Consider the following 25,909-nt stretch of genomic DNA (forward strand, 5'->3'; position numbering starts at 1 on the left):
CACCTAATCGGAATAATAGAAAAACGAAATTCGGGTCTTTTCTTTGGCAAGTAATTTGATTTCTTTATTCATGCATGCATGGATGCATGGAATAGAGGTAGACTAACCCCCTTATTACAACGAAAAAGAAAGACCCGCCAAAGAACAGTCGAAGAAGGAAAAAAAATGCAGTTCTTGCACGAAGAATTGTCTAAATATATACCTACATGCACTTTCATTTTAGCCGCTTTAGAGGACACGAGGCAAACCGCTATAAGACAAGTGACAGAATTTTTGCCAATAATTTATATATCTACATAGGCGAATACAAAATCCTTCGAATCTCGTTCGAACAATACACAAAAATCGAGTGGGATAAATCAATCTCGGTTTATTGTCGGAGATATTACCAGTTTGTATTAAATGCCCCGGCATTTAGAATCCCCGATACGCAGGATCTGTAAGGAATGTTTGGTTTAGAACATTTTTCTTTCTCTCAAAGATTGAGGGGTGTGTCTTCTTGGAGACTTTTAGTTTGGATTTTGTGAAATACATTGTGACTTTTACTATTTTGTGAAATTATTACACTGTGGAATTATTATTTTATACCAATGGGGACCCGATTTATTCATGATAAACACAATATATTTTCCGTAGTTTGTTAAATTCTCAGGGTAAGTTCTTTCTGTATTTTATCTCTCTCTCTCTCTCTCTCTCTCTCTCTCTCTCTCAAATTTCAAAGTTATTTTAATCTGTCAAAGGAAAGTATAGATGGATACACGTGTTTGGATTTACACATGTTGAATTTTTTTCTTAATGAAGTGTTGTAGGGATTTTTTCCTGTGGTTACCTTAATGAAATCTGTGACTTTCTCTAATCCGCTGTTAATCCGCGGACTGAAATAATTTAAGTCTGAGTCACTTTTAATCTGTCACTAAGTTGACAATAACTGTTTATTTGCTAATTAGCAATTCTAAGTAGGAAGCAGCTTTTAAAAAATCACAGGCTTTAAATTCGAAACGTCTCAATAAAAAATACAGATGTTGCTCAGCGTGCCAAAGCTCGACTGATGTTAGAGTGAACTCCCTTGAGAGAGCACTTTTCCCTCCGATTTCGACAAAACAACAAAATGCAGCGCTGAATCTGTGAACGAGGTTAGATTTCGATGCCAAATGAAATGGTTTTGTACAGAACTGGGTAAAAGAAAATTTTAATACATGTTTTTTCCTTTTAAATGGGAAAATTATAAGGGAAACAAGGGTTAGACTTTAGTATCTCATTAGAAGATGTAGAAAAAGTTTCAGAGGCAACTCAGAATAATTAGGTGTGGCTGTGAGACCGTACAGTTTTATGTAGGTTTGATAGCGATGTACAGTACTGTATAGTCATGTACACTCCTCCTAGTTTCAACACTGTCTTTTCTTCTCATCTCTCTCTCTTTCAATTGTCTGGAAGAGCTATATATATTAAGAGCCAATTTTGGCCCCCCAAAAATCAACATTTTAGAATGATATTCAGATCTGTTTAATTGATATTTATTTTGTAGAAAGATTATATTAGAAATATTTCCAATATATCTTTCACGTTTATATGCACTCACTGGCTGTAAATGACATGAGAAGAAATGCTAGTTTTGCTATGTTACAACCCCCCTCCCAAAAAATATACCTTTTTCTTGATGTTTTTTCTTATGGGAAACTAAGAGCGCAAAGTAGAACATACATTATTTTTCTGTCACCAATTTGTATTCAATAAATACATCTTTTGTAAAAATATAAAGTTTGTTCTAGGTTAGATTTCGATGCCAAATATATTTTCTGGAAGAAAAACTTTGGAAATAAGCAGTTTTATCCAAAATATGCTAAAATTATAAGGGAAAACTTAAACTTTATGATGTCATATTTCTAAAATAACGGCATTCTGATCAAATCGAAAATGTCCATTGAAGATCGCAGGTATAGCTGTACAAATTAAAGCTATATATTAAGTAAAATTAAGATATTCATTTTAAGGGGCCTATTGAGACACTTATCATATATTGCTCTTTGATTCCCAAAATTCAATTTCACCAACAATCTTATTCTGTTCCCACTTTTTCTTCTCATTTTATATGACACCAAGTCTTTAGGTCTTAGATAGCCCTTCCCAGTCTTAATATTAGGCCTATACATATTTTAAAAGTCAAATGAATTATGGGCATATAAATTTTCATTTTAAAAGGGGGGTTGGTAAATGAGGGTATTAACTTACAGTTTAGAACAGGAGAGAACTAAAAAGAATCAGCCAAACTTATAAGAATCATTTTTAACCCTGTTAGGATCTCTCTAATCCACACTGTGAAGATGTTTGAACAGCAAATTATAAACCTGCCCCTTTCCGAGAAGGGGGGGGGGACCAGCATCAAGCATAATGGGAGGGACTAGTTGGAGGAGGGCTGACATAGTGTGGTACACATGTGGAAGTTTATACGAGGGGAATTAAATTCCCTGGCCCCAGGTCTAAAGGATTTACCCCGATATGGTTAATAGTTAATACAGTTGGCTGATTACCGGTACAAAAAAAATGAATATATATATGTCCATGAATTTTCGTAAGAACTCCTTCCTTGAAGATATACAACATTTATTAATTGTTCTGCTGTTGCCAAGAGAATATGACATTTACTTATAACCCAATGCTAATCTATTAGCTGTATGCATTTAATCTGTGTTTGAGAGCTTGACAAGGGACTTTTGAATGTAAGTCCAAGCTATTAGTTTGACCACTGATCGTTAACGTCCCGAGTAATGCTTTTATCTCATTTCTGACAGTTAGAAGATGGACTAAGTTTGGGTAATTGCCCGGGCCCTAATTCCTATGTTTATCACTATACATAGTTCCTAATGAATTTTTGGAGCTATAAGTTCTTGATGGTTTGGGTGTCACTAAATTACGTTTTGTGTTATGGATTAATTTGATAATGTTCTTATGGTGAATGAGTTGTTATTGTTTTTTTGGTGGAAAGTAAATATAAGACACTTCATATATTTGTGCTAATCCAATTTAAGGTGAGAAATGGTTTTAAGTTTGCTTTTAATAATGTCATTTGTATTTTAAATGTCAGCTATCAATATTGGTAATGAAAATCAAGTAAAATGATATATTAGTACAATTTTATAATTATTTAGATATAGTGAAGTCATCTTTGATCCCGAGAGCCATATGAAAAATGAAATGTTGGATATAGCAAAGTAATTTCATACCAAGTTTTGCTGTAGTAATCAACATAATTGATTTCTTAATTCAAATGACATATAAGTCAAAATAGATAAATTAAGCTATAAATCATCAATGCATATGTTCAAAACAATGAATGAAGTCTGTAATTTTGCAGTCATTGTTTTAGTATTATAGTATAGAAAATACTATATATTAATTATCCACAATCCATGTCTTGAAGGGAAATGGCTGTAAAATCGAACATGATATGGAAGACATATGCATGATAATTATCTTCCGTAAATTATTGGCCCCTGCAAAGCTTTTCCAATAATCCAATGTCTTCCTGTATCGTAGTGTAAGAATCATCAGAAAATTTACCTCCAGGAAGTAAGATGGCATTCTGTTACCATAACGACAACCCAAACAATTGGCTGGTTTTAGCATGCATGTTTTTACTTTCTCAAACTGTACATTTCCCGATGCAGGACATATAAATAAACAAAAATTATCTAGAGCATTAAGCAATTCACTCCTGTGGCCTTTTCTTGCTTTTTTTTCTGATGAGAAAGAAACAATGGTTTTCTGCTGGTTAATGTTTTAATTATTGATTAGTCTCCACGGGCTTTTGTTGTAAAGGAATGTATCTTAATGTTCTGTGTTTATAAATGGGAAAAATCTAGAGTGATTTTTTTTGGTGTACATTTCAGTTTTGCATTCTCCATTGCTTGCACAGCGCGAGGGAGAAAAAAAAATTGACACAAATAATGGTTAATTGAGAAGAAATGAGAGAATGATAGTGGATTTTTGTGTATCGTTAATTTGTGGAGCTACTGTGATTGCATGGCTGTTAGTATGGACATTCTCTCCATGCCATGGTTTGTCAGGATTTGATCTTAGTGACAATAAGTGAACTTTTATAGTGTGGTAGGTTCAATCGTTTTTCTAATATTTTTCCTTCAATTCATATTATTTATATGTAATTTATATCACTATTTAACTTTGATATCAATTGCGTCACATTTATTTAAAAATGGGTCTTTTCATAATATTAGTTTTACAGCTCAAATGTATATATATATATAGATATAATTATAAATTCGGTAGCTTTGCTTAGAGCCAAGGAGACAATCTGCTCCCACCTTCTCGTGTAGAAGGATTGTCACCCTTAGCAAATTAAGATGCAATTTCCCCACCAATTTTGCCAAGAATGTTAACGCTCTTGATAATTGAAGTCTAAATAACCAGTAACTGTTGAAATTTTACTATATGATCACCCGTCATGGTAGCCTAGTGGTAGAGCGTTCGCTTCGTGATCGAGAGGCCCGATTCGAGTCTCATTCATGGCGCCGCGTCGTACCTAAGATGTAAACATAGGTAGCAACTGTTCCTTCGTCAAGCACTTGGCACTAGAAGTGAAAGTCACAGGTCTTTCGGATATGACCTTAAAAACATAGGTTCCGTGTCACGGTAGGCGTTAACACAATAAAGAAACCTCACTGCTCAATGGCCCTGAGTGCCAAGTATAGGTCTAAATTTGAAGCCATTCACCGGCATTCGGTATCTCCATATGAGTGAAAGATTCTCAAATAGGACATAAAACAGTACACAATCAATCAATCTAATATATGATCATGATAAAACATACGGTATTGTATGAATAGCATATAAAAAAGTCAAAGTTACATCAGTAGTGTGACAAATTGACAATTCTTAAATATGAAAGAACTATGGAGAATAAGTATCAATCAGTGTCCATCCATCGAGATCAGTTCCCAGATCTAACATTTGATCACTTCATAGACCAGGCTGAATCTTTCATTAGTCTAGGCTTAATATTGGACAGTAAAATGGTCTGTGGTTAAAGCATACTGCAATTCTGTGCATGTTACGCTGTGTTACAATGACTATCATGGTTATTATGCATACAGAGACACATGAACAAGTAATTCTGGTCATCATATTTTATGTTTGGTGTAACTATACATAATATACATGTATAATCTTAATGTACGTAGCATATTGCATAGGTTGGAGGTCTCGAAAAGGTCAGTTTTAAACATAAATGATATGTTCATACTTAGGCCTAACTCTCTCTCTTGCATTCTTTGACAAAAGTTTTCTCTTTTAATACTGTCATTTGTTTTACATGTAATTTTAATTGGCTCTTAAAAATCGCATTATTGCATTCCAATTTTCTTAGAGGATGACAGATACCTTTTTGTTAAACTTGCTATAAAAAAAATTCTGAGTACAAATATGTACATTTACATAAGATCTACTTCAAATAAAAAAATGTATAGGACAGTTAAGAATCTTTATTTCTTTATATGAATGAAAATGAAACGGTGCAAAATTTATTTCTAAATGTACAAATCACATTTAAAACTAGTTCAATTTTACGCAGCCATACCGCAGAATACGACATGTATGATAATTAAACTGAATTTCGTATGATTGCAGTCAAGCTTTCATTATTTGTTTAGGCATTATTGATAATCAAGCATGATGAATATGAATTATTCAACAATATCATTTATGAATGGAAATTGCCCCTGTGCGACCAGGATGAAAGATTTAGGAGTTGAAGTTTTGGGTCGTAATAATTAGATACTTTTTTTTCAATTTTTTTTTTCAGCTATTAATGGGCGCATAAATGACCTTGCAATGATATCAATTGAGGAAGCAATTAGTTTCATAAGTCTGTAACTCCTGTGGGATATCTAATATTTACTTCATATTCTTTTGAGGATGCCAATGCTTTATTGTCACAAAATTGCCAAAATGTATGAATTTCTCTTCCATTAGAGAGAGTTAAAAGCGAACTCCAGACTGTACGTGGCTCGAGACATTTATGGCCTATCTTGTACATGTATGCAACATAAAATATGTATCTGTAGTCTTAGTATAAATACAAAATTTTAGTTCATTTTATGCGACCTTGCCCTCTCTTGTGCAAATTTACATACAGACATCTACCTCTCCAAATTCCCATTTTCTCACCTATTTTTAGCTTTTTACCATTTAAGAACTTTTTACTTATATACCCGTATCTACCCATTGATAACGCTGTTTGCTGATTGGTCCTTTTGTGTGTACAGATTGAGATTATCTTGTTTACACCTCATTATGATCTTTCTATGTATAGCTGTACGGAATATTTCCGTATCCTATGTCCCAGTTACGTCTCTATGATTCGGAGGGCCAAACCTTCATATGTATTACCCTCACAATCAGTGTCTTGTGGTTGTCATTCCTGGGTTTAGTTGGAGACCTGGATATGTGCATGTGTAATACAAAGATTGTGGACTTGAATATATGTATACATTGTACTGCTTTTTTTCCTTATCCTACCTTCAATGCAAACATTACATAGATCTTTTCATATCGTAATCGTATCGTAAGTTTCTTTACAGTTCTGGGGTTAGAGGAAATCTGAAAAAAAGTTAATAGAAAAGTCAAGCTCAGAAGTGCAATTGAACAATACATAAATGTTAAGAATATGGCGAATGTCATATACCTCTTTCAAATCCGAGGTGGGATCAAGTGCCACTCAGGGGAGTATAGCATCCCCTATCACAATTGCTGCAACATATTACCTGTGAATGTTTTTTTTTACTTCTCTACAATTCATGACTTTCACATTTATCAAAAGGAGTATAGTTTCTTATAACCTATTTACATTAATTACTAAAAACTTTAATTTGTGGATTGATTTTGAAGGAATTTCATTTTTTAGTGATTCAAATACCTTTTTATTAATTGCATTATTTAACATTTTAATGTTGAATTTGGCAGGATTTTAAACACCATCCTTTTAATTAGCAAATTAACTAAGAAAGAAAATTTATGATCCTCCCCTCAGATTTTCCCAGCTGTTACTCTTCATCCATTTAGGTTTACAAACTTGCAGTTTCCACCTGTTGGCCCATAAAATACCTGGCCGTTTATTTCAGGATCAATATTTAGAGTCTGGTGTGTGAATATAAATTTGTATACCCCTCCATAACAGAATGCAGGTAAATGACAGGTGTGACTCATCATGCTTGATCACTGACCATCAGTTTAAAAGTGGCTGCTGAACAGCTTAAGGTCTCATCTGCCAGATTTGTCTCAGTTTTCTAACTTCTATGCTGAAGAGCTAATTTATTAATATGGAGCAATATTAAGTGTCAGAGGAGCTAACGTAATAATTAGAGGTGCAGTAATTTAAAAATGTAATGGGACATTTGAATAAAGCTCAAGTTGAAATGTCTGTAAAGAATCGGGATGCAGGTAACACATAAAAGCATGACTGCGCACTGCTTAAAGAATTTTATATTACCATTACAGGCTTAGTTTGGACTTTCAGTAAGGCGTGGCATTCTCGACGTTACCTAATTAGCTTCTGAAATTTACACAGCTTCCCATCACTGTTGAAATATACATGTGATAGAGATGCGGTCGAATGTAGTAAATAGCCAATTGAAAGTTCTCTCACGACACAGAGGTGGGGCATAAGTCGTCTCATCGTTATCAACAACAATTTAAAGTTCCTGATGTTATTAATTTCGTAACCAATGAGAATCTACTAGTATTCGCCTTTACGTAGCGCCGAGAAAGTCACGCCCTACTGAAAGTCCAAAGATAGGGTAAAAAACTCATATCTGTGGGCTGTTCAGTTGTTGGTTCAGAAATACTTGACTTCTGACTAAATTAAGGAAAACTTTTCAATGCATGGTTTTTGGCACCCCACCCATATTTTGCTTTTTGAAGAAAAAATTCCTCCAGATTAATCTGAATATATTTAAATGTTGATTTTTATACTCTCATCCACTGACCCAGATCTGACTTGGGGTAGCCTCGGTGACACCCTACTGTCAGTCTCTCTTTGTACTGGTCAGTTGAAAGCATTATAATATCCCAAGCACCCCATGGATCAGTGGAGAATTTAAAATGAGGACTTTTGTCATGAAGTGAAATGGACCGTAAGTTTAAACATTATGGGGTGGAATTAACCTTAAGATTTGGTAAGGTGTGACCAAAATGACCACGTATATATCACTGTTAAATTACATGTCTGTTTGTACACAAATTGGGGTCAGGGGGTCATATGGTCTTTTTTTTAAAAAAAGTTTGCATAAGTGTAGGTGATCCAGGTATTATAAGAAAGTAAAGGAAAATGTTAAACAAATCGCTATATTAGGAGTGTTTAGTTAAGAACTTTCAGAGATATATTGACTTTAGAACTTCAGTAAGGAAAAAATGTTTGAAATTTACATGATTAGAAATCAATCAGGTAGAAAAAGTGTTTTTTTGAATTTGACAAAACTTAGTCGTACATGTATATGAATTCAAGAGGAATGCCTGTATGTGGTCTGTTTTTATGGCATAAACTGAATAATTAATCTTTATTTTCCCCCTGTCTTCCTTATTCTTACTGCACTTTAAATGAGATAGATAATTTACTGCCACATTGTAACATGGCTAAGAACAGGTAGGGAAGTAAACTTCTTTAGCTTGAAAAAAAAAATAAACAGCTCACTGGATTATAAAAAGTTTATCCTTTTCTTGAAAAGAAGAAAAAAAATCTGTATGTGTTTCTTTAGGAGAGGATAATAATATAAACATTTTCGATACACTGACGGCCGTCAGGATTCCGCGATGATAAATGAGGTGGATTTATTTAGATATCAAAGGCCGGGGGTGTGGCATTGTGTTGACACCTGAAAAACGAGTTCGCTCATTGTACCTGCGTTTTTTCCAATCTTCCCTCTATTCTCTATGCATATAAGCACCGGTCTGTGACTTCATGCCTTTCGACTGGCTGAAGATTTTTTTACCTTTTTGATCTTTCGTGTGAGTGGATTTTTCTTTGGGCTTGGGACGTAGCAATAAGGAGAAAATAGAATATTGAGGCCAAGAAGTTTATCTATTTCGGATGTGGATTACTTACTAGATTCGAGATTTATTTATTAAGTAAATATCTGGGTTGAACGGAGTGGAATATCTACCCTGAACTTAACATCCAAGGAAATGTTTAATTTGTGCTGATATATTTGTTTATTCGCCTCTGGAACAGATTTCTGTGACATTATTGACTTTCTCAGACTCAGTCAATTAAATTCACTCTCAACTTTGGTAAGTTATGAATGGTCTTTTTTAGTCTTATTGATTTTTCTGGCCTATTTTGATTATTTAATAAGGTCATCTTCCTGTGTTAAGAAATATTATTTGGTCTTTTACATTATAGAGTCAAATATATCATTTGAATATTAATTACTGGTATGATGATTCTAATTCACCTCTAAATGTCGACACTTATTTTGATGCTCTTGCTATATAGAGAGTGGCTTTCATATTGTTATTAAATAGAGGATGAAACAAAAAAAAAGTTTAGGAATTCATATATTGCATCTGATATATTAATTCTCTCTCTCATTTTCTCTGACAAATACAGTGTGCTTTTGGTAGTTATTGCTCATTGGTTTTCCTTTTTATTTCCATCAATCAATGTTATGACAATAAAAAAAAGAATCTTAAAACATACATCTGTGTATATTGGTGAAAGTTTTATACATGTATTCATATTCAATGTATATTTTATGATCTTGTCAGACATTTATCATCAAGTTTATATTGGAAAGGGATTAACTCCCTTGTTGTGGGGGATTATGGGTCTAGTTTTTTGGTCTCCAAATATTGACTATTGAGAAAGAAAAAAAGAATAAAAAGCTCTTTGTTTTTATTGCAAAGTTCATAGTCCTGATGTTTAAAAAGCTTTGATTCATGAATTCAAAAGGGATGTGTCTGTTTCTAATATTTTTAAAGGTTTAAAGATTTCAGGATTTGTATTGAACCAAAGAAAAGGTACAGCACATGCTTTAAAGTTTTAGTCATTTTAAGTTTAGTCACATGCATTAAACCCATGATAATGACTGTTAATTTTAAAAGATAGATTAGAAAAATGATTGCCCTTGAAGAAAATTAAAAGATTTTTCATCAAAAGTGTGATCATGAGTCAACCAGATAGACTTGAAAATGTATTAGCACTGAGATATGAAAGATTTCATATAAAAATTGTCAAATGTTCCATGAAAGTTCATGCTTTGATTAACTTTGGAAATCACCCAAGCTTATGAGCATTGCACTGTGGCCATGCATACTTCATTGCTTTTTGAGCTTCAATGCAGACTCTGAAAAACGGAATTTATCAAAATGCTTCTTGATTTCTTACGAAAATTTCAAAAGTCATTGGAGCACACTGGTGATTCAAACATCACTTTGTTCTATTGGGTAATGAAGTGTTTCGATGATATCATGGGTCATGGAATCTTTTTTGGTTCCTTATTTTATTTTATGGGTGATATATTGAGGTAATGGGAAATTATCATGCATGCATGCAGGCTCTTAGTTATTTGTTCTCTATAAACAAATGCATTGAAAAATTCTAAACATTACATGCAGTCTTGGATAACAGTAAAACCTGCTTATATTGAACTCAGATGCTTACAGCATCTCCTGACTCATTTATATCTATAGTGAACTTAACTGATATAATGTCAAATTACATTGCAAGCTTATAACAAAATTGGTCGCCTGCGTGGCGCAGTGGTTAGAGCATCTGCTCTAGAGGCGCGAAGTAAGGAGTTGATCCTTATGTCGCGAATCCCACTGTGGGAGACCGGTCTTTCGGATGAGACCGTGTAAACCGAGGTCCCGTGTCGCAGAAGATGCTGGCATGAGAAAGATCCCTCCCTGCGCAATGGCCCTGAGTGTCGAGTATAGGACAAAATTTGCAGCTCTCCACCGGCAAGTGGTGGTGTCTCCAAATGAGTGAAAAATTCTCGAGTGGGACATTAAACAATATACAATCAATCAATCAATATAACAAAATAAAATTGCATGCCCATCCAAGGCACTTTGTTATAAGTGAATGATTTTACTATATATGGATTAAAATATCATATGCAAATACATTTTTGCAATGAAATTTTACAGCACACTTCAATAATGGCCAAAAAAAGGTTCCTTATATCAATGTTGACATTCCTGGTTGTTGTAGAAACCCATTTATAACCATAAAAGCTTTACTTGGACTTCACATGGTGAATATGAAGTGTTTGATTAATTGCACCATTCAGATTCATTGATATGCATTGATCAGTGCATTTATTAGTCTATTTCTGTAGAGGATTTTTTGGCTATGCATTCAGAACATGTCAGGATCTGTCAATTGACAATTTTAACATTCAGTAGATAATAAAACAACTATCTGCAAGGATTTTTTATTCATAGTTAAATTAAAGGTTATAGTAAATGAATTTTTGGAGCTGCATGGCTATTACAGATGGAGAGTTCATAATACTTAAAATATAGGCCCACTATGCAGTACTTTTTTTGAGTAAAATGAAATTTAAAGATCGATATACATGGAAATTTTTGTACCCACACATAAAAGGTCAGAACACAGCAACTGACTAAAATCTCAAAAAATCTATAATATGTGAAGACGTCATGAATCATGGACCCTTGGAAATTCCAGTGGTGGGATCAGATGCCTCGAAGGAGGAAGCATTCCCTGCTTGTGCATTATAGACAAATTTAAAATAGGGCATAATTGTTTAGAAATTTGAAAAAAAGAGTCAATGATGAAATAACCAATTTATACAGTATATAATACAGTAAAACTTGTTTAGTACAAACAGGGATATTGCGAATTCACGGATATGGAAGTTATCTTGGATCCTCATGATGTTACATAAATTTAATAAATTCCTTACATAGATTTACAGATATAGGGAAGTAACTTTACAGGTCCCATCAGTGACTTCGTTTTAACCGAGTGTTACTGTATATAATGATAGATGTGAACAAACAATCATTGTAAAATGAAAGTCTATTCTGTTGATGGAACTCAGCTGACATTTCAGAGCTGTGGATCTTTACCTGTTTGCCTGTTATATACATAAATCTTTTTATAAAAGCATCGGTGACATATCAAAGCTTTGTGAAGCCAAATCAAAAGAGGGGACTTTAATGCCCTAGCTGTTGCAAATTATCCTACAAGACATATTTAATGTATTTTACTTATGGTTTTTGGGTCAGAGTGTCATTATAAATGTGTATAATAAATCTATACATGCAATGCGTTAAACATCTTAATTTTGAAAACGACTGTCAGTTTGAAAACTTCATAGGACATGTATTTATTCATAAAAAAAAATGTTATTCTACCTGGCTCATATAATGCATCGTTTATTAAACAAATATTACTGAACTGGAAGCAATGTTTGTTTTTGGGGTGCTGTGCGGTATATTTATGAGTATTAATTTGTATACAGGGCATACAGCCTGGAATTGCCTAGCTGGCTGGATTATATTCATACAGGCCTCACTGTGTCGACTATAAATATTGTACAAATTATGGAATGGATATTAATCTTTACAATATTCAGATGATATTTACTGGTACATTAATGAAGTACAAGCTATGGAAGTCAAAAATTAGCCTACTGTTTCTGAAAAAGTGAAAGCACTGTCAGAAATACAATCCTCATGCATCTCCCATCTTTACCCCCCTCCCCCCCTCCTCCATTCCTAATCTCTTTTTTATTGACATTACAAAATTTCAAAGTTGCAAAGTACATTTGTGTACTGTATAATTCAGTTATATAAATTTCATGGCAGCATTTTTGAATATAAATCAGCTGTTAAATTTGAATCTTTAAGTGTGTTCACCTAGTACTAAATCATTAATATATTGGAAAACCTTACAGTCATTCCTGATTTTAAAGACTTAAATGTTTAAATTTAAAAAAATTAAATTGATCATAAAATGCCCCTGTTTGAACTTTAAATAAGGTACACATAATTGCAATGTGTACTTTTCTTTTGGACGGGAAATCCCTTTTATCATTCTTTATCTATGACTATTAACTTGATCCACACCTACCAGCTATAGTTCACAGACCTCTAAATATGGTTATGTAAAACGTCATAAGATTTCTCAATGAATTGAACAATCTCAATTAATATTTAAACTTTGCGGGGTTTGACCCCACTGCTTGACTTCTTTATGTCAATAAACTGGTTCCTGATTGACTCCTACAATTTTTACCCGATTTGGTATTGATCATTGACTGATCGTTGACCCTTAATTAACGACCTGACATAATTAAGATTATTTAACACTGATGTAATCCCTATATAACCCAGGAAAGACCATTTTAAAATCTCTTATATCGCCAAAACTCTGTCACTTAAATTGTCAGTCGAAAAACGTTTTCAGTTTGTGGACAAAAATTTATTTGGTAACATTGTTGTGGTCTCGTAAATAATGTGTGTGTTTCTTTATGTTTTATGTCAAATATTTCTCTTTTAAAATTAATTGTTATTAAGAACTTTTAATTCTTGTCGTGTGACATATACCAGGACCAAGGGAATAAATATGGAGTTTTTATTGTATGATTTCACTCGTTGATTTTGAGAATGACAAGGACATTTAATGGGTAAGTTTGTTGAATGGCTAATTAGGTCCCTATAAATTGATTATTTTAAATAATTAGGAATTCAGAATTCATGCAGTCTTGTTATTTTGTCCTTTGAAGTTTATGTACATTTACATGTTTCCATTGGTGTACTGGAATGAAACGAGGCTGATTGGCTTAATTAATATACATTTGGTTTTTAATTTATACCATTGAATTTGAAGTGTTATATTAATCGATCACCATTCAGCATTGAATTGACTGTACAATTAAATCATGAAGAATAAGTACAGATTTCATAAATTTACCTCAATGAACATGATGAAGTAGCAAAAATTTCGACATTCACGTACACTCCAATCTTTTCCTTGTGTTTTTAAACTGCCAATTAAATTGACACAGTTATGCAAGTTTTTAATGATGCTGTAATCCAATTTAAGTGATTCATCCTAGCTGTTCCATGTTTACAGGAATTGCATGAACATGCATGTCAATCCTTTTAACATTCCAATTGACTTATCTCCCTTTTACAAATGATTGTAAATTGAAAAATTATCTCAATTTTGTCACTGTTTTTGTAAGACTGCTACTTTTGACCTCAAGCTAAGTTTAACCATAAATATTTTGACACCTTTGAGCAAAACCTCAGTGTCAAAAACACCTTTTTTTAAGGTTGTTTGAGGTAGTCCTTTCTTTGTAATTATACACCTCCAGGGGACATAATTACAGGATTTGAGTACATGTCAGTTCACACTATCTTCTTTTTAATTTGACTTTAATCAGTTAATCAAGCTATTTCTTAAAGACAAAATTCAAGAGGACCTTGGCTAGTGCACATATAGTTCACTATACTGATGTGTTGGGAATTTTTATTGTCTCACAATGGAGCATTTATTAATTTAAGACAGTCAGAAAGTGCTAGCTGTTTTAATTAGTTTGAACATTTCATGTGGAGGAGCTGTATTAATTGTCATCAGAATTTCATTTTAAAATCTTTTCTTGTGGGATTTTTATCAAGAGTGCATTTTTTTTACTTAACTTTTGGATATTTTATTGAAATGAAGACAGTTCCATCTTTTCTGTAAGTATAATGTTTGAAATTTCAAAACCTGCATGTTCATTTGACAGGAATATATACTTGATGGTAAACATAAAAAACATGATATTCAGGATCACTGATATAATTAAACAAACTTTCTTTTGCTTATTAATTAAGACTTGCAAAAAGAAATTCCTTCAAGAGTTTGATTGTATATTTAATCAGTCTTTGCATGGACATAAGATTTTTACATGTATCTGTAGTGAAAGGATAAATTAATGTTTGGACAGTTCAGATCGCTTTTTACAATAAAAGCTGGGAGTGCATGCATGCTTATAAATCATTTTTGAAAAATCTGAATCGTGAATTCATAAATAATGATCATTACATAAGATCAGGACAACAGGTATTCAAATAACATGAGGAAATATTTATTTAAATCGATATCATGCAAGTGTTTAAACAGTACAGGTTATTTTTTGATAAGATAAAAAGCATTGATTTGTGCAGCTACCTTGTCCCAAGCTAGAAAGCGTAATGTTCTTCCCTATTTGTCCTTAAGGGGCCTATACAGATATCATACCGTATTGATACATCATGGATATGACCATATACATGTAATATAGGACCAGACTGTGTGGATTTTGAACAATGGGGGAATGGACTTGTTGTTTTCAGAGAAGAATCAAGTATGTGTCTCTTTTAAAGTTGAGTTCATAATGTTTTGAGACTGTGTACAGGTTTGTTATATTGATTTTTAAATCTTGTTTTGTTTTTCATTTAGGGTAAAATTGGAAAAGTATGAAAAATTTAAGTTTCATTGAAACTTACAAAACAAGAAATAATGAAAATATATAAGAACTGGTCAATTCTTGCTTTGCATTGATGTCTGTAAGATAGGGGGTATTGGTGATGTAAGATTTATTACTAAATGTCTTTGAGAACTGAAAGTGGGCTTAAATGTTTAGGATGAAACTCTGCCATGCAGTTAACTGAAAGGAGACTGAAAATTCACTTAGAGGTGACTGAGTGTCAACTGAGTGGTGATTGAGTGTCCACAGAAAGATGATTTATTTATAGAGATCTACCATTCAGTGACCTTTCCGAGTCCTTACAGTGACCATTCAGTTGTATGATCATTTTTTTTGCTGGTTCACAAATCCTGATCTCAATCCTGAATGCCTCTAACTCCCCTTCTTTTTGAACAAACTTCCACATCTTTGAAAATTTATGATAAAGCAATATAAGAAAAAAGTCAATGCAACAAAAAAGCCTTTCAAATCCAAGAGATTCTTATGTGTGCTCCATTCCAAGCAATAGCATATCTATACAATGCAGCTCATTAGTTGGGTGTTTTCATATTGCTGAGAAGATTTCTTCACATAAGAGATGTGTATTCAGCCTATAGCTGGTTTAGACAGGATACCTGAAGTTCGACTTGGAATCTTGGTTTCTGCGAACCGGTGACATCATTTCGGTGTCTGATGACACAGGAAGACAAGATAACACCGAAGTAGTTGGGCAGGTCAGTTCAGAGGCTTAGAGAACCCATATTCCATCAGCACTACATAAAACGTTCAGATGAATCCAATAGATAATGGATTGTTGGAGAGATAGGAATCTTCCCTTTGTATGTCAATATGGCCCTCGGGGTATACTCACTGACCCGGACTCCTGCTATCTGATGTCCAGTTAAATTTCATTTTAATTGAAATTTAATTCTTGGGTAAGCTGGAGAATGCTTGAAGCTGTTACACTTTTATCATCCAAGGTCAGATAATATTCGAAATATATATACCAAAAGTTTTCTTGTGAAACATTTTACTCAATGGTAAAGCACAAATGAATATGCAATAGAAAAGTTGAATGGAAACTAATGTACTTTCGGTTTGGGTGGAATTATTGGTTTATTGATAGTTATCAATGAAACTTATTATGGGAATGATCTTGAAGATTGCATTGATTGGCAGAGAGCTTGCTGATAAAATTTTTGAATTCCCTATCTGTTTTTGCGGGCCCGTCAGACGTTTTGCGCTTTAAAAGGAACAATACCCTGCATTTGGAATTACACGTCTAACAAGTAGGGACTTTGTTTATAATACATGGCTCGGTGACGAATTGGTCCGTTTTTCTATGAAGACCTGATTGGCCTGTGTTTTCTTTACATTAACATAAACAGGGCACTGGCATTTTCTATTGAAATTAAACAAAGTGGAAGACAGTGTGGGATTGAACGTATAGTGTTCTCAATCAACTCTCTGTAAATTTTTGGAGGTTTGCGGAATGAAGGAGGATGGGTTTTCCCAATGCATTTGTTAGAGGGAGGTGGTTGTGAATGCCTATTTTTTTTCGAAGACATTATAGAATGAAAAAGTTTGATAATATTTGGAAGAAAATGTGAGATACTTATATGGATTTAACACAGTAGAGGTGCTTGATGGATGTTGAAGACAGGTACATATTGTTCTGCATGTTTTCAGTTTTTTTTTTTTCAGAAGGTACTCATCTTGGCTATAGCCAAGGATTTTCGGTTCGCTCCCCCAAAAACGAGGAGCGGAGCAAACTGAAAACCCTTTGCAAGTGAAGACGGAAAGTACTCTGAAGTCATCATTGTATTTTTACTTGTTGTCTAAGTCGTCTCAGTGTTGGAAATAATTATAAAATATATACAGAGAGAGTTGGACTTCCAAGTGATTTCAGTATATCCATCTGTGTCCAAGGTAATGAGGTTCAACTGTATATGTATGATTCCATAAACTCAACGATCATGCAGATTCAAAAGAGATTTTATAAGAATATACAATCTAGTTTCAGAGATATAAGATCAATCTTCTTGCCTTGATTTTATCCCCTGAATTAAATAACTGCATAATGATCTGAAGTTATATTATGTGCATGTATTATGCATGCATTGCAATGTATGTGAGACTGTGATAGCCAAGGTGCAGAAACTCCATTTGGAGTCCCATATATCAAACAAACATCTTTATAAAGTAAAAGCATAATATATCTTAATTTTCCCCTCTAACATGTCTAATCACCATTTATCTTCTACAATCTACAAGTTGTATATATAGGTAAAAATTGTCATGAATCATTGACCGCTAATTAATTATTCATGAAGAGGTCATCACTCTGCCACGGTCAGTAATGACCATTCGATCCTTATAAGACCTTTCTGCGGCCACCTGGTCAACCAATACATGGAAGGGTTGGCCTAGTTCTTTATACTGTCAATATGCAATAGAGTTGTTATGAATTTAAGACTTGAAGGAATGGATTTATAAATGGATTGCTTGAGCCCTTAATTTCAAAATAGGTGACATTGTGGTCATGATATTAATTTTGTAAACAGCTATAATTTTAATTGTGTCAACTTTTATCTCGATTTGTCTGTTGAAAATCAGTCTGCATTGATTTTTTCATGAAGAAGAGACATTCTTCATAAATGAACAGCTAATGTAATGGTGTCATGCCGCTAGTTATAATTCACATGGAAAATTGAAGCTTGAAAAGCTTGCAAGTACGTACACTGTAAGAAGTTCATGCATGTGAATAAAAGTTGGTAGTTGACAAAGTGTCTGATGGGTGAATCATGGACCCTAAGCCTGTTTAATATTTCATTCATGGATTTCCTAATTTTATTGCATTTCAAACATGGAATTCTGAATGAATATTCATTTGAAGACTAATGCGATTGCATTACTGCACAGATAATAAGATTTCTGAAGATTCAAACTTAAAGTCAACTGAATGGGACTTTAAAGCTGCATAAATAGTGATAAAGGTGTTCTCTTTTTGTTTGGGGGGGGGGGGTCTGTTGCTGGCCTTAGTGTTTTTGCAGTTTAAGCTCCCATTTTTTAAGTGAATTGGGTACGTCATTCAACACCATAGGTCTTGTGCCATATTAGTTGTTGGCTCGATTAAGAACCTTTGATACTCATTTATGATCCTCAGTGCCAAGTGCAGGACTAAATATAAAGACATTCACCAGCTTTCAATGGGGTCATGTATGACAGAAAAAAATTTTGAAGGGATGTGAAACAACAACTGATCAAACTCACTTCGAACAAGATGCCTGAGTCAACTGTATAATTATGATGGAATTTGATTTATCAGGATTGAGACAGATTTACTTATATATACCTTAAAATAAATATAAAAATATTGTAAAATTTAATGCATTGCCAAGATGCTGTTCAATTTAATGACCCTGGTAATTTGAATGGAACATTAATTTGTTATCGGTAATTGTCAATGCACATACATTTTAATAAACATCCTATAAAAATGACCCCCTCCCAATACTTACACTAACTGCTAAGACTATTACCCCTAAGGGTAGCATGTACATTGATATTTGAATAACAAATAATAAATATAATGTAGTAATTAAACTACAGGTAAACAATGTCGATTGTAACTGCATGGTCCTATAAATTTAGACATTCTATATATTTGACATGGACCATAAAATATGAAACATATGCATGGCCAATGGATTTAAAATCAACTATGACTTAAAAATTCCTAGGTTGGTGAAAGAAGCAAATTAATTTTTGAAAATTTGCTTTATACCGGTATTATTTCACATTCAACAGTGTACTGTTATTTTTATTATTAATCAAATATATTATGAGAATGTAACATATTGTCATGAGATAAATGTAAACTATTGTACTATAATTGTTACGTACATCACAAAGTAACAAGATAGGCGATTGCTCATATTTTAGTCAGAGGAAGACGAAACCATTCATGATCCTACACAAATACTTATAACCTTTTTATTCATTCACAACCTCAATATTATTATTATTATTAACAGAAATGAATCCAAAAATAGTGTGTTCATTTTAACTATGGGACCTTAGACGTAGCAGGTTTTTTTTCCTCTTGATTTTAGCAGTGCCATGAGCTTCCTATTATAAATACAGTAAAACTTGTTTATTACTCACCGTGATATTATGAATTCGTGGATGTAACGAGGTTATTTTGGATCCCCAGTTATATAAATTTTACGAATTCCTTAAACGGATATAACTAATTATGGATGTAGAGAAGAAATTTCATAGGTCCCAGTGACTTTGTTAGAACTGAGTTTTACTGTATAGTGGAAAATCGAGTACCCGTAATTATAAAAGAAGTGTGTATCTCAATTATAAATATCTAACCGTTCTTTTTTCTTGATTTTAGCAGGGCTGTGAGCCTTCTACTATAAAATTAATGTTGTGGAAAATAGAGTAAAAAAGAAGTGTGTATTTTAACTATAAATATCTAACCGTTCTTTTTCTCGATTTCAGCAGGGCCATGAGCCTCACTAAAAAGGGGCCCGAACCAGGTGGTGGCCCCTTGACCAAGAAGATCCCCCCGCAGGACTTTCGGAGTAACGGCGGTGGCCACTACCCCCTGTCGTACCACGCGGAGCCCCCCGACGATGAGAACATGAATGAGATCGTGGAGGAGGACGTAGAAGTTTTCGTCCATCTGCCCGACGGGGGACATAAAAAGGTCGCCGTCAACTCAAAGTAAGTTTCTGGTAGAGCAGGAAGTATAAAAGTGTTGCGTTGCTATACAGAGGTTGTAAAGAGTTAAAGGTTTGTTTGAAGCTGCTGTGAATTGGGAATTAAGGTATGTCTTCCTGTATTGTGGGAAAAGTTTGGATTTTATCAGATTTTGATTAAGTGACTGGAATATACATATAGTAAGATTTGCTTATATGGAAGTCCTGGGGACATGAATTTTTAGCTCCTTATTATAACTGTCAATTTATTAATATCTCTTAATTTTGAAAAAAAAAAATTTGTTTGATCATTAAAGATGGGGAAAATATAAAAATTCCTTGATAGATTTTACTAATTAAGATGTCCATTTATCCCACTTCTTTATAAGTAAGTTAAGTACTGTTAGTATGTTTTTATTCTCAGTCATCAGATCTTACTCTGAAGTTTTCCCACTCGGTAAGACATCAAAATCCATAATGTGCATTGTGCAACCTAGAAATAATGCAGGTCTTTAAGATTTTTTTGAAGGAATTTTATGTCTTATTATTTGTGAGACTTTCAAATTTTTACATATCTGTAGTGTATTTTAGATTATTAGTACATCAAATAATCTAAGACATATCTAATAATTTATTATTAATTTTGCTTCATATCTGATTAAAGAGGTTTGAAGTAAGAGAAGTGTGTTCAAGGGCAGTAACTCTTACTTCATTCTCTTTTTTTGGCAGAAAGATAGATAGTAACCACAAACATATTTTTAAAGCTTTTCAAGTCAAACCTATTATGAATGCTGCATTATTTTAGGGATTATACGGATTTGTTGTAATTTATTTGTGTCTGGATTGTGAAGCACTGATTCCATTGTAATAGACTTCATAAAGTCTTAAATACCATAAGCTCACTGAGGCATTGATAATGCATGCAGAATGAAATCTCCTAGTGGTTTCATTCAAATTGTTTACTGTCATCTAAATATTTAAAAGAAATATGGTTGAAAATAATACTTTTGCCCCATGTATTTTATACAAATGTCATGCATTGGAATTTGAAAGGGGGGAAGATTTTAAAAGTAAATTATGAAATAAGCATGGATTTATCATTCTTAATAATTTTTATAATTTCAAAGAAATTTTTTTATGCCTAACTAAGAAACAAAATTAGCATAATTTCCATACAAAAAATCCTTCATAACCTTTTTTTCAATAAATACATACATTATAAATGTTTTTGTGTATTTATACACTGTTAATTTATAGATCCTAATTTGATTGTTATCACAAGACATTTTATTATTAATCCTGAATTAATTTACCAGTACATATCATTAGATGGCAAATCATTTATCACATATATCTAAATACATTTTTTTAAAGTGATGTGAAAAAACTGAAAGCTATAACATTGTAGACACATCTCCACTCGTGAGTAAGTATTAGTACACTGTAAGAGTTACTGCCCTTTGATTGTGTTTTGTTATGGTGATGAAGCTTTTTAGGAAACAGACTATAATTACTCTGTTATTCATGGCCACCAAGCATGCAATCACAACACAGTGTTATGTATAGACTGTTCTCCTTAACACACTGTGTAGTGTTCAGTTAAATACCTGTCATACAAAGCTGTGTTTAGGAACAGGTAGCAGAAAATGTCGGGCAAACATGGTGTAATTCAAACATTGGGTGTTTAACTGTCATTAAAGGAGAAATTTATCAGTGAAATCGAATGGACACCCAAATTTAGAGGATTTGGAGAAAATTTAAGCATAGAATGAAGATAAATTGATAAAAGGAGCGATATGTTTTCAAGGAAAAAGAAACAGGTGCTTGGTGGCTCGAAGACAGCCTTAAATGGCCACAGTGAAGAGGTAGGAATTTTCATGCATTTTTAATGATGTAAAATTTTTTTTCTCTCTCTCCAATTTTTAGCATCCCCATGATGGATCTGTTAGTGAACTTGGCCGCGGGGAGCCGCCTCAACCCCGGGGGTCACACCTTACAGGTGCTAAACGAGGACACGGGAAAATTAAAACAATACAAACCTAATCAGACCATAGGGTCTCTGTGTACACGAGGGGAGGATCACAAGTTTCAATATGTCACCGTGCAAATTGTCCCCAAGAAAGATTCTAAGAAATCCGCCGGGAATAACCGAAATGTCCAGCCATTCGAGGTAAGGTGTTTTTAATCCGCTCAGGTCAATAGTTTGTCGTGCCAGCTCGCTCACGTGAGAAAAAAAAGGACATTAACACTTTTGGGTACTCCATCATATGTTTCATGGAAAGGAGACATTTTAACAGGTTGGGACCAATTGCCCAAATGGGATATAATAGTCCGTTTGGGATGTAATATCCCAAATGGGCTATAAATTTACAGTGCAAAAAATGAAAATTTTTATTTTGGCTATAAATATAAATCCGCATCAGGACACTGAAAAAGGAATAACTTTTGGTTGACAAGATTTCCTGTATGTCCATTGTTTAGAAGATTGATCCCTCGGAAGTTCCGTATTTTCTTGGGGATTAATATTAATTTTACAAACGGTAAGGTTGCAGAAAAACTTGGTTACCAAAAGTTATTCCTTTTTAAGTGTTTTGATGCGGATTTAAGATATTTCTTGTCAAAATAAAAATTTTCAATTTTTGCACTGTAAATTTATAGCCCATTTGGGATATTATATCCCAAACGGACTATTATATCCCATTTGGGCGATTGGTCCCAACCTGTTTAAGAAGAGGCCATGCACTTAATTTTGTAAAGGAGACATTTTAAGAAAATTTAAGGCAACAATTTTGAATATTAAACTGTATAGATTATAAAGACAATTTGAAACAGGTACATGCAGTCTTTAATTCTAAATCATACAAATAATTTTTGTGATTAATTTAATTGCATTTTATAAAGACATTGGTCAGGAATATTCTTTTTATTTTATTTGGTTGAAACTAGGCTAGAAAGAGTTCTAAGATGCATCCTAAATTTTAGGACTGTCTTAGATTTTCTGTATTAATTGACAGTTTAAAAGAATATAGTGACATAATACATGTTACAGAAAAGTCTTTATTCATAAGAGGTGGTACATGTATATAAAAGCAAACTCGCAGCTTTATAAAATACATGTCTGATATTGATAGAGACACTGAAAGAGAAGATTGTTTAAAACAAAAACAGCCTGATGTTTTGTCATGTTTCAGAAGTTGAATTTGACACTTAGTATTGACTGTTGACCTAGATACCTTTCAGGTGTTAGCAGGTGAAACTGGAGACATCAAAGCAGACTCACAGGTGTATTGATTGATTAAAATTGATTTTGAAAAATTCTCACACCTCCACTAATTGATTGTATTAATACAAAAAAAAATCAAGTTATACAACTGTTACATAAAGCATATGCTTGGTCCATAAAATGAGACAAAAACTAATGAATAGGACATACTCTACTTTGTAAAATTTATGTATGTGTAGTCTTTGTACTTCTTAGTGTACCTGGTACCTCATGAACATTTGTGTGGATCAGTATCACTTAATACATTCAAAATCATGCATTTTCACCCTCTAAATCCTGTTGTTTGAAAGGAATTGTTACAAATGCACATGTCTATACCAATAAGAATGGAAACTAAATTTGAAACTTCAAAATTTATTCATTACTGCTGTAGGAAATTTTCATAGTTGTACATTAAATAGGCAGTATACATGATATGCAATGGAATTTGGATTGCTCTTGAAGTCTCTGCATGCACACATTATTTATTTGTTCTGTTACAATTCCATTTAAATGCAATAAACAAAGATATTTTTGTAAATGTTAAGTGCTAATTTATAGGTCCCACTAAATGCCATAAATGCATTTAAATGAAACAGTCTTACAGTTGGATGATGAATGCATTCTCTGGCAATTCTCTTACTAAATCTCTTGCATGAGGTATTTTAATTGAAATTAAAATTTTGAATTGGATTCTTTTGAAGGTCCTAATAATGGACAAAGTACATGTAACAATCATACTTAGGAATTTCTGTAGTCTCTCAGTTTCTTTTGATCAAAATATTTCAAAATTTTGTTTTACAATTATATCCAACACAATCTATGATGCTATGCATAAGAATTAGGAATATTTCATGGATAATATGGTAGCTTGATTGATCCAACTCGAAAATTCAATATTTTGGATTTTAACCATTCACTTGAAATTGTGTCATTGTGCTAAAAAGCCCTTTCATTTAAGAGATTCCAACTCTTTATGCAGCCAAAATTTATCAAAATCAATGAAATTTTTTTTTTTACATTTTCTCTCTCTAAGATATAAAATCAAACTTTGCAATATCCTAGTTCATGTAACCGCAAAGTTTGTCAGCCAAAATTGCTGAATCCAGCATTGGTGCCAAACTTTTACTTTTACTGGTTTGAGGTCTTCATCTATGACAAATCGTACTCTGCCATCCTTTAGTTCAGGTCAGATAAATGTCTTCAGAATTATATACCTGTAAATTAAATGTAGAACAGTAATGGAAGCTAATGATTTTGTCAGCAGAATGAATGCTTGGTGATTTTGCTATGATACCATTGCTTTGAAATTTACATGGAATTCAAATGCAATTTGAATGTACAGAGAGCTTTCAGAAATTTTAGTTAGGAATTTTTATTCATTTGAGACACCTACAATCTATCTCTGCATGACCACTATTGATTCTCTGAACCATCTCTCCCTCCATAAGACGTCCCCTTTCTGTCCCCATCCTTCCTTCTGCCTCCCTCCCAATCTCTCTGGAGTCTCTCTCCCTCTCTCCCTTCATCTCTCCCTCTCTTCCTCCTTCTCTCTCTCTCTCTCCCTGCCCTTCTTTCTCTCTCTCCTTCCCTTCCTTCTTCTATCTGTCTTGCTACCTCCCTCCCTCTCTTAGTCTCCCCATTTCTCTCCCCTCTCTCTGGACTCTCAAATGCTCTCTTAAAAATTTCACATTTATTATTTGTAATGTATAAAATTGATTAACAAGTTCTACAAAATAGTTGTTGACCTCAGATGAGCTCTAATTAACATTTTAAAAAAAAGGTTGAATTAAATCAACTGAATAAAACACCTGTAAAATGTGCAACTCTTACTGAAAATTTCTTAATTTGTCTACTTGCTATGCATGGAAAGAATAGAAATTCACCACAGTAATTTCTGGCCTTAATGCTATGCATCACCACCTTTTCAGAGCATTCAGTTTCAACCTTATGTATTTAACAGTCAGAAACATCGAACAAGGGGGCAAACCATTTTTAGAATACTGCCTATTATAGGGCTAGATTATCATACTCAAGGCTTTGTAGTGTCTACATTTCATTAAACTGACAAAGAATTTGAAGAAAATGTTTTGATCTACAAATTCAGGGCATAATTTAGAATAACTTATAGGGATGAAATCAGTTAGGATTCATGAAGTCGTGAAATTTTTCAGCTGTGAATTTTCTTGGACCATTAATTAGGGGAAATGCAAATGAGAAGCCAGTTTTTCCTAGCCAGATTTCTTTTTACACTGTTCAGTAAAGGGGGAATGTTCTTCTTTGATATATAAATGAGAAAGGTACAAATATTTCTTGTTAGTGAAGAGCACTGGTCATAGCTGCATGTCCTAATTCATTTTAGTTTTGAGATTCGAACTCCCCCCCCCCCCCAATAAAAAAAAAAGAGATCCAGTTTCTTTACCATGCACATACAAAACACAATTCATCATAATGCACAT

General features: G+C 33.3%; 1 protein-coding gene across 13 annotated transcripts in view; it reads left to right on the forward strand.

The window, feature by feature from the left end:
• LOC134255454 (protein cordon-bleu-like) overlaps positions 1-25,909 on the forward strand; it is a 60,225-nt gene that overhangs the window by 3,884 nt on the left and 30,432 nt on the right. For 6 of the 13 annotated variants that reach the window (XM_062737990.1, XM_062737986.1, XM_062737989.1 and 3 more), the window contains 2 exons: positions 19,989-20,213; positions 22,115-22,358. In XM_062737990.1, the coding sequence (XP_062593974.1) occupies positions 19,989-20,213; positions 22,115-22,358 (469 nt within the window). Of the gene's footprint in view, positions 1-1,129; positions 1,177-9,041; positions 9,298-13,632; positions 13,668-14,689; positions 14,728-15,254; positions 15,375-17,107; positions 17,140-19,988; positions 20,214-21,660; positions 22,054-22,114; positions 22,359-25,909 lie in introns of those variants that run through there. The other 7 variants (XM_062737993.1, XM_062737998.1, XM_062737994.1 and 4 more) reach the window with 7 other exon arrangements.

Source organism: Saccostrea cucullata, unplaced genomic scaffold, assembly GCF_032062105.1.
Source record: "Saccostrea cucullata isolate Sc308-1 unplaced genomic scaffold, CSIRO_AGI_Scuc_v1 ctg967, whole genome shotgun sequence".
Taxonomy (NCBI): Eukaryota; Metazoa; Mollusca; class Bivalvia; order Ostreida; family Ostreidae; genus Saccostrea; species Saccostrea cuccullata.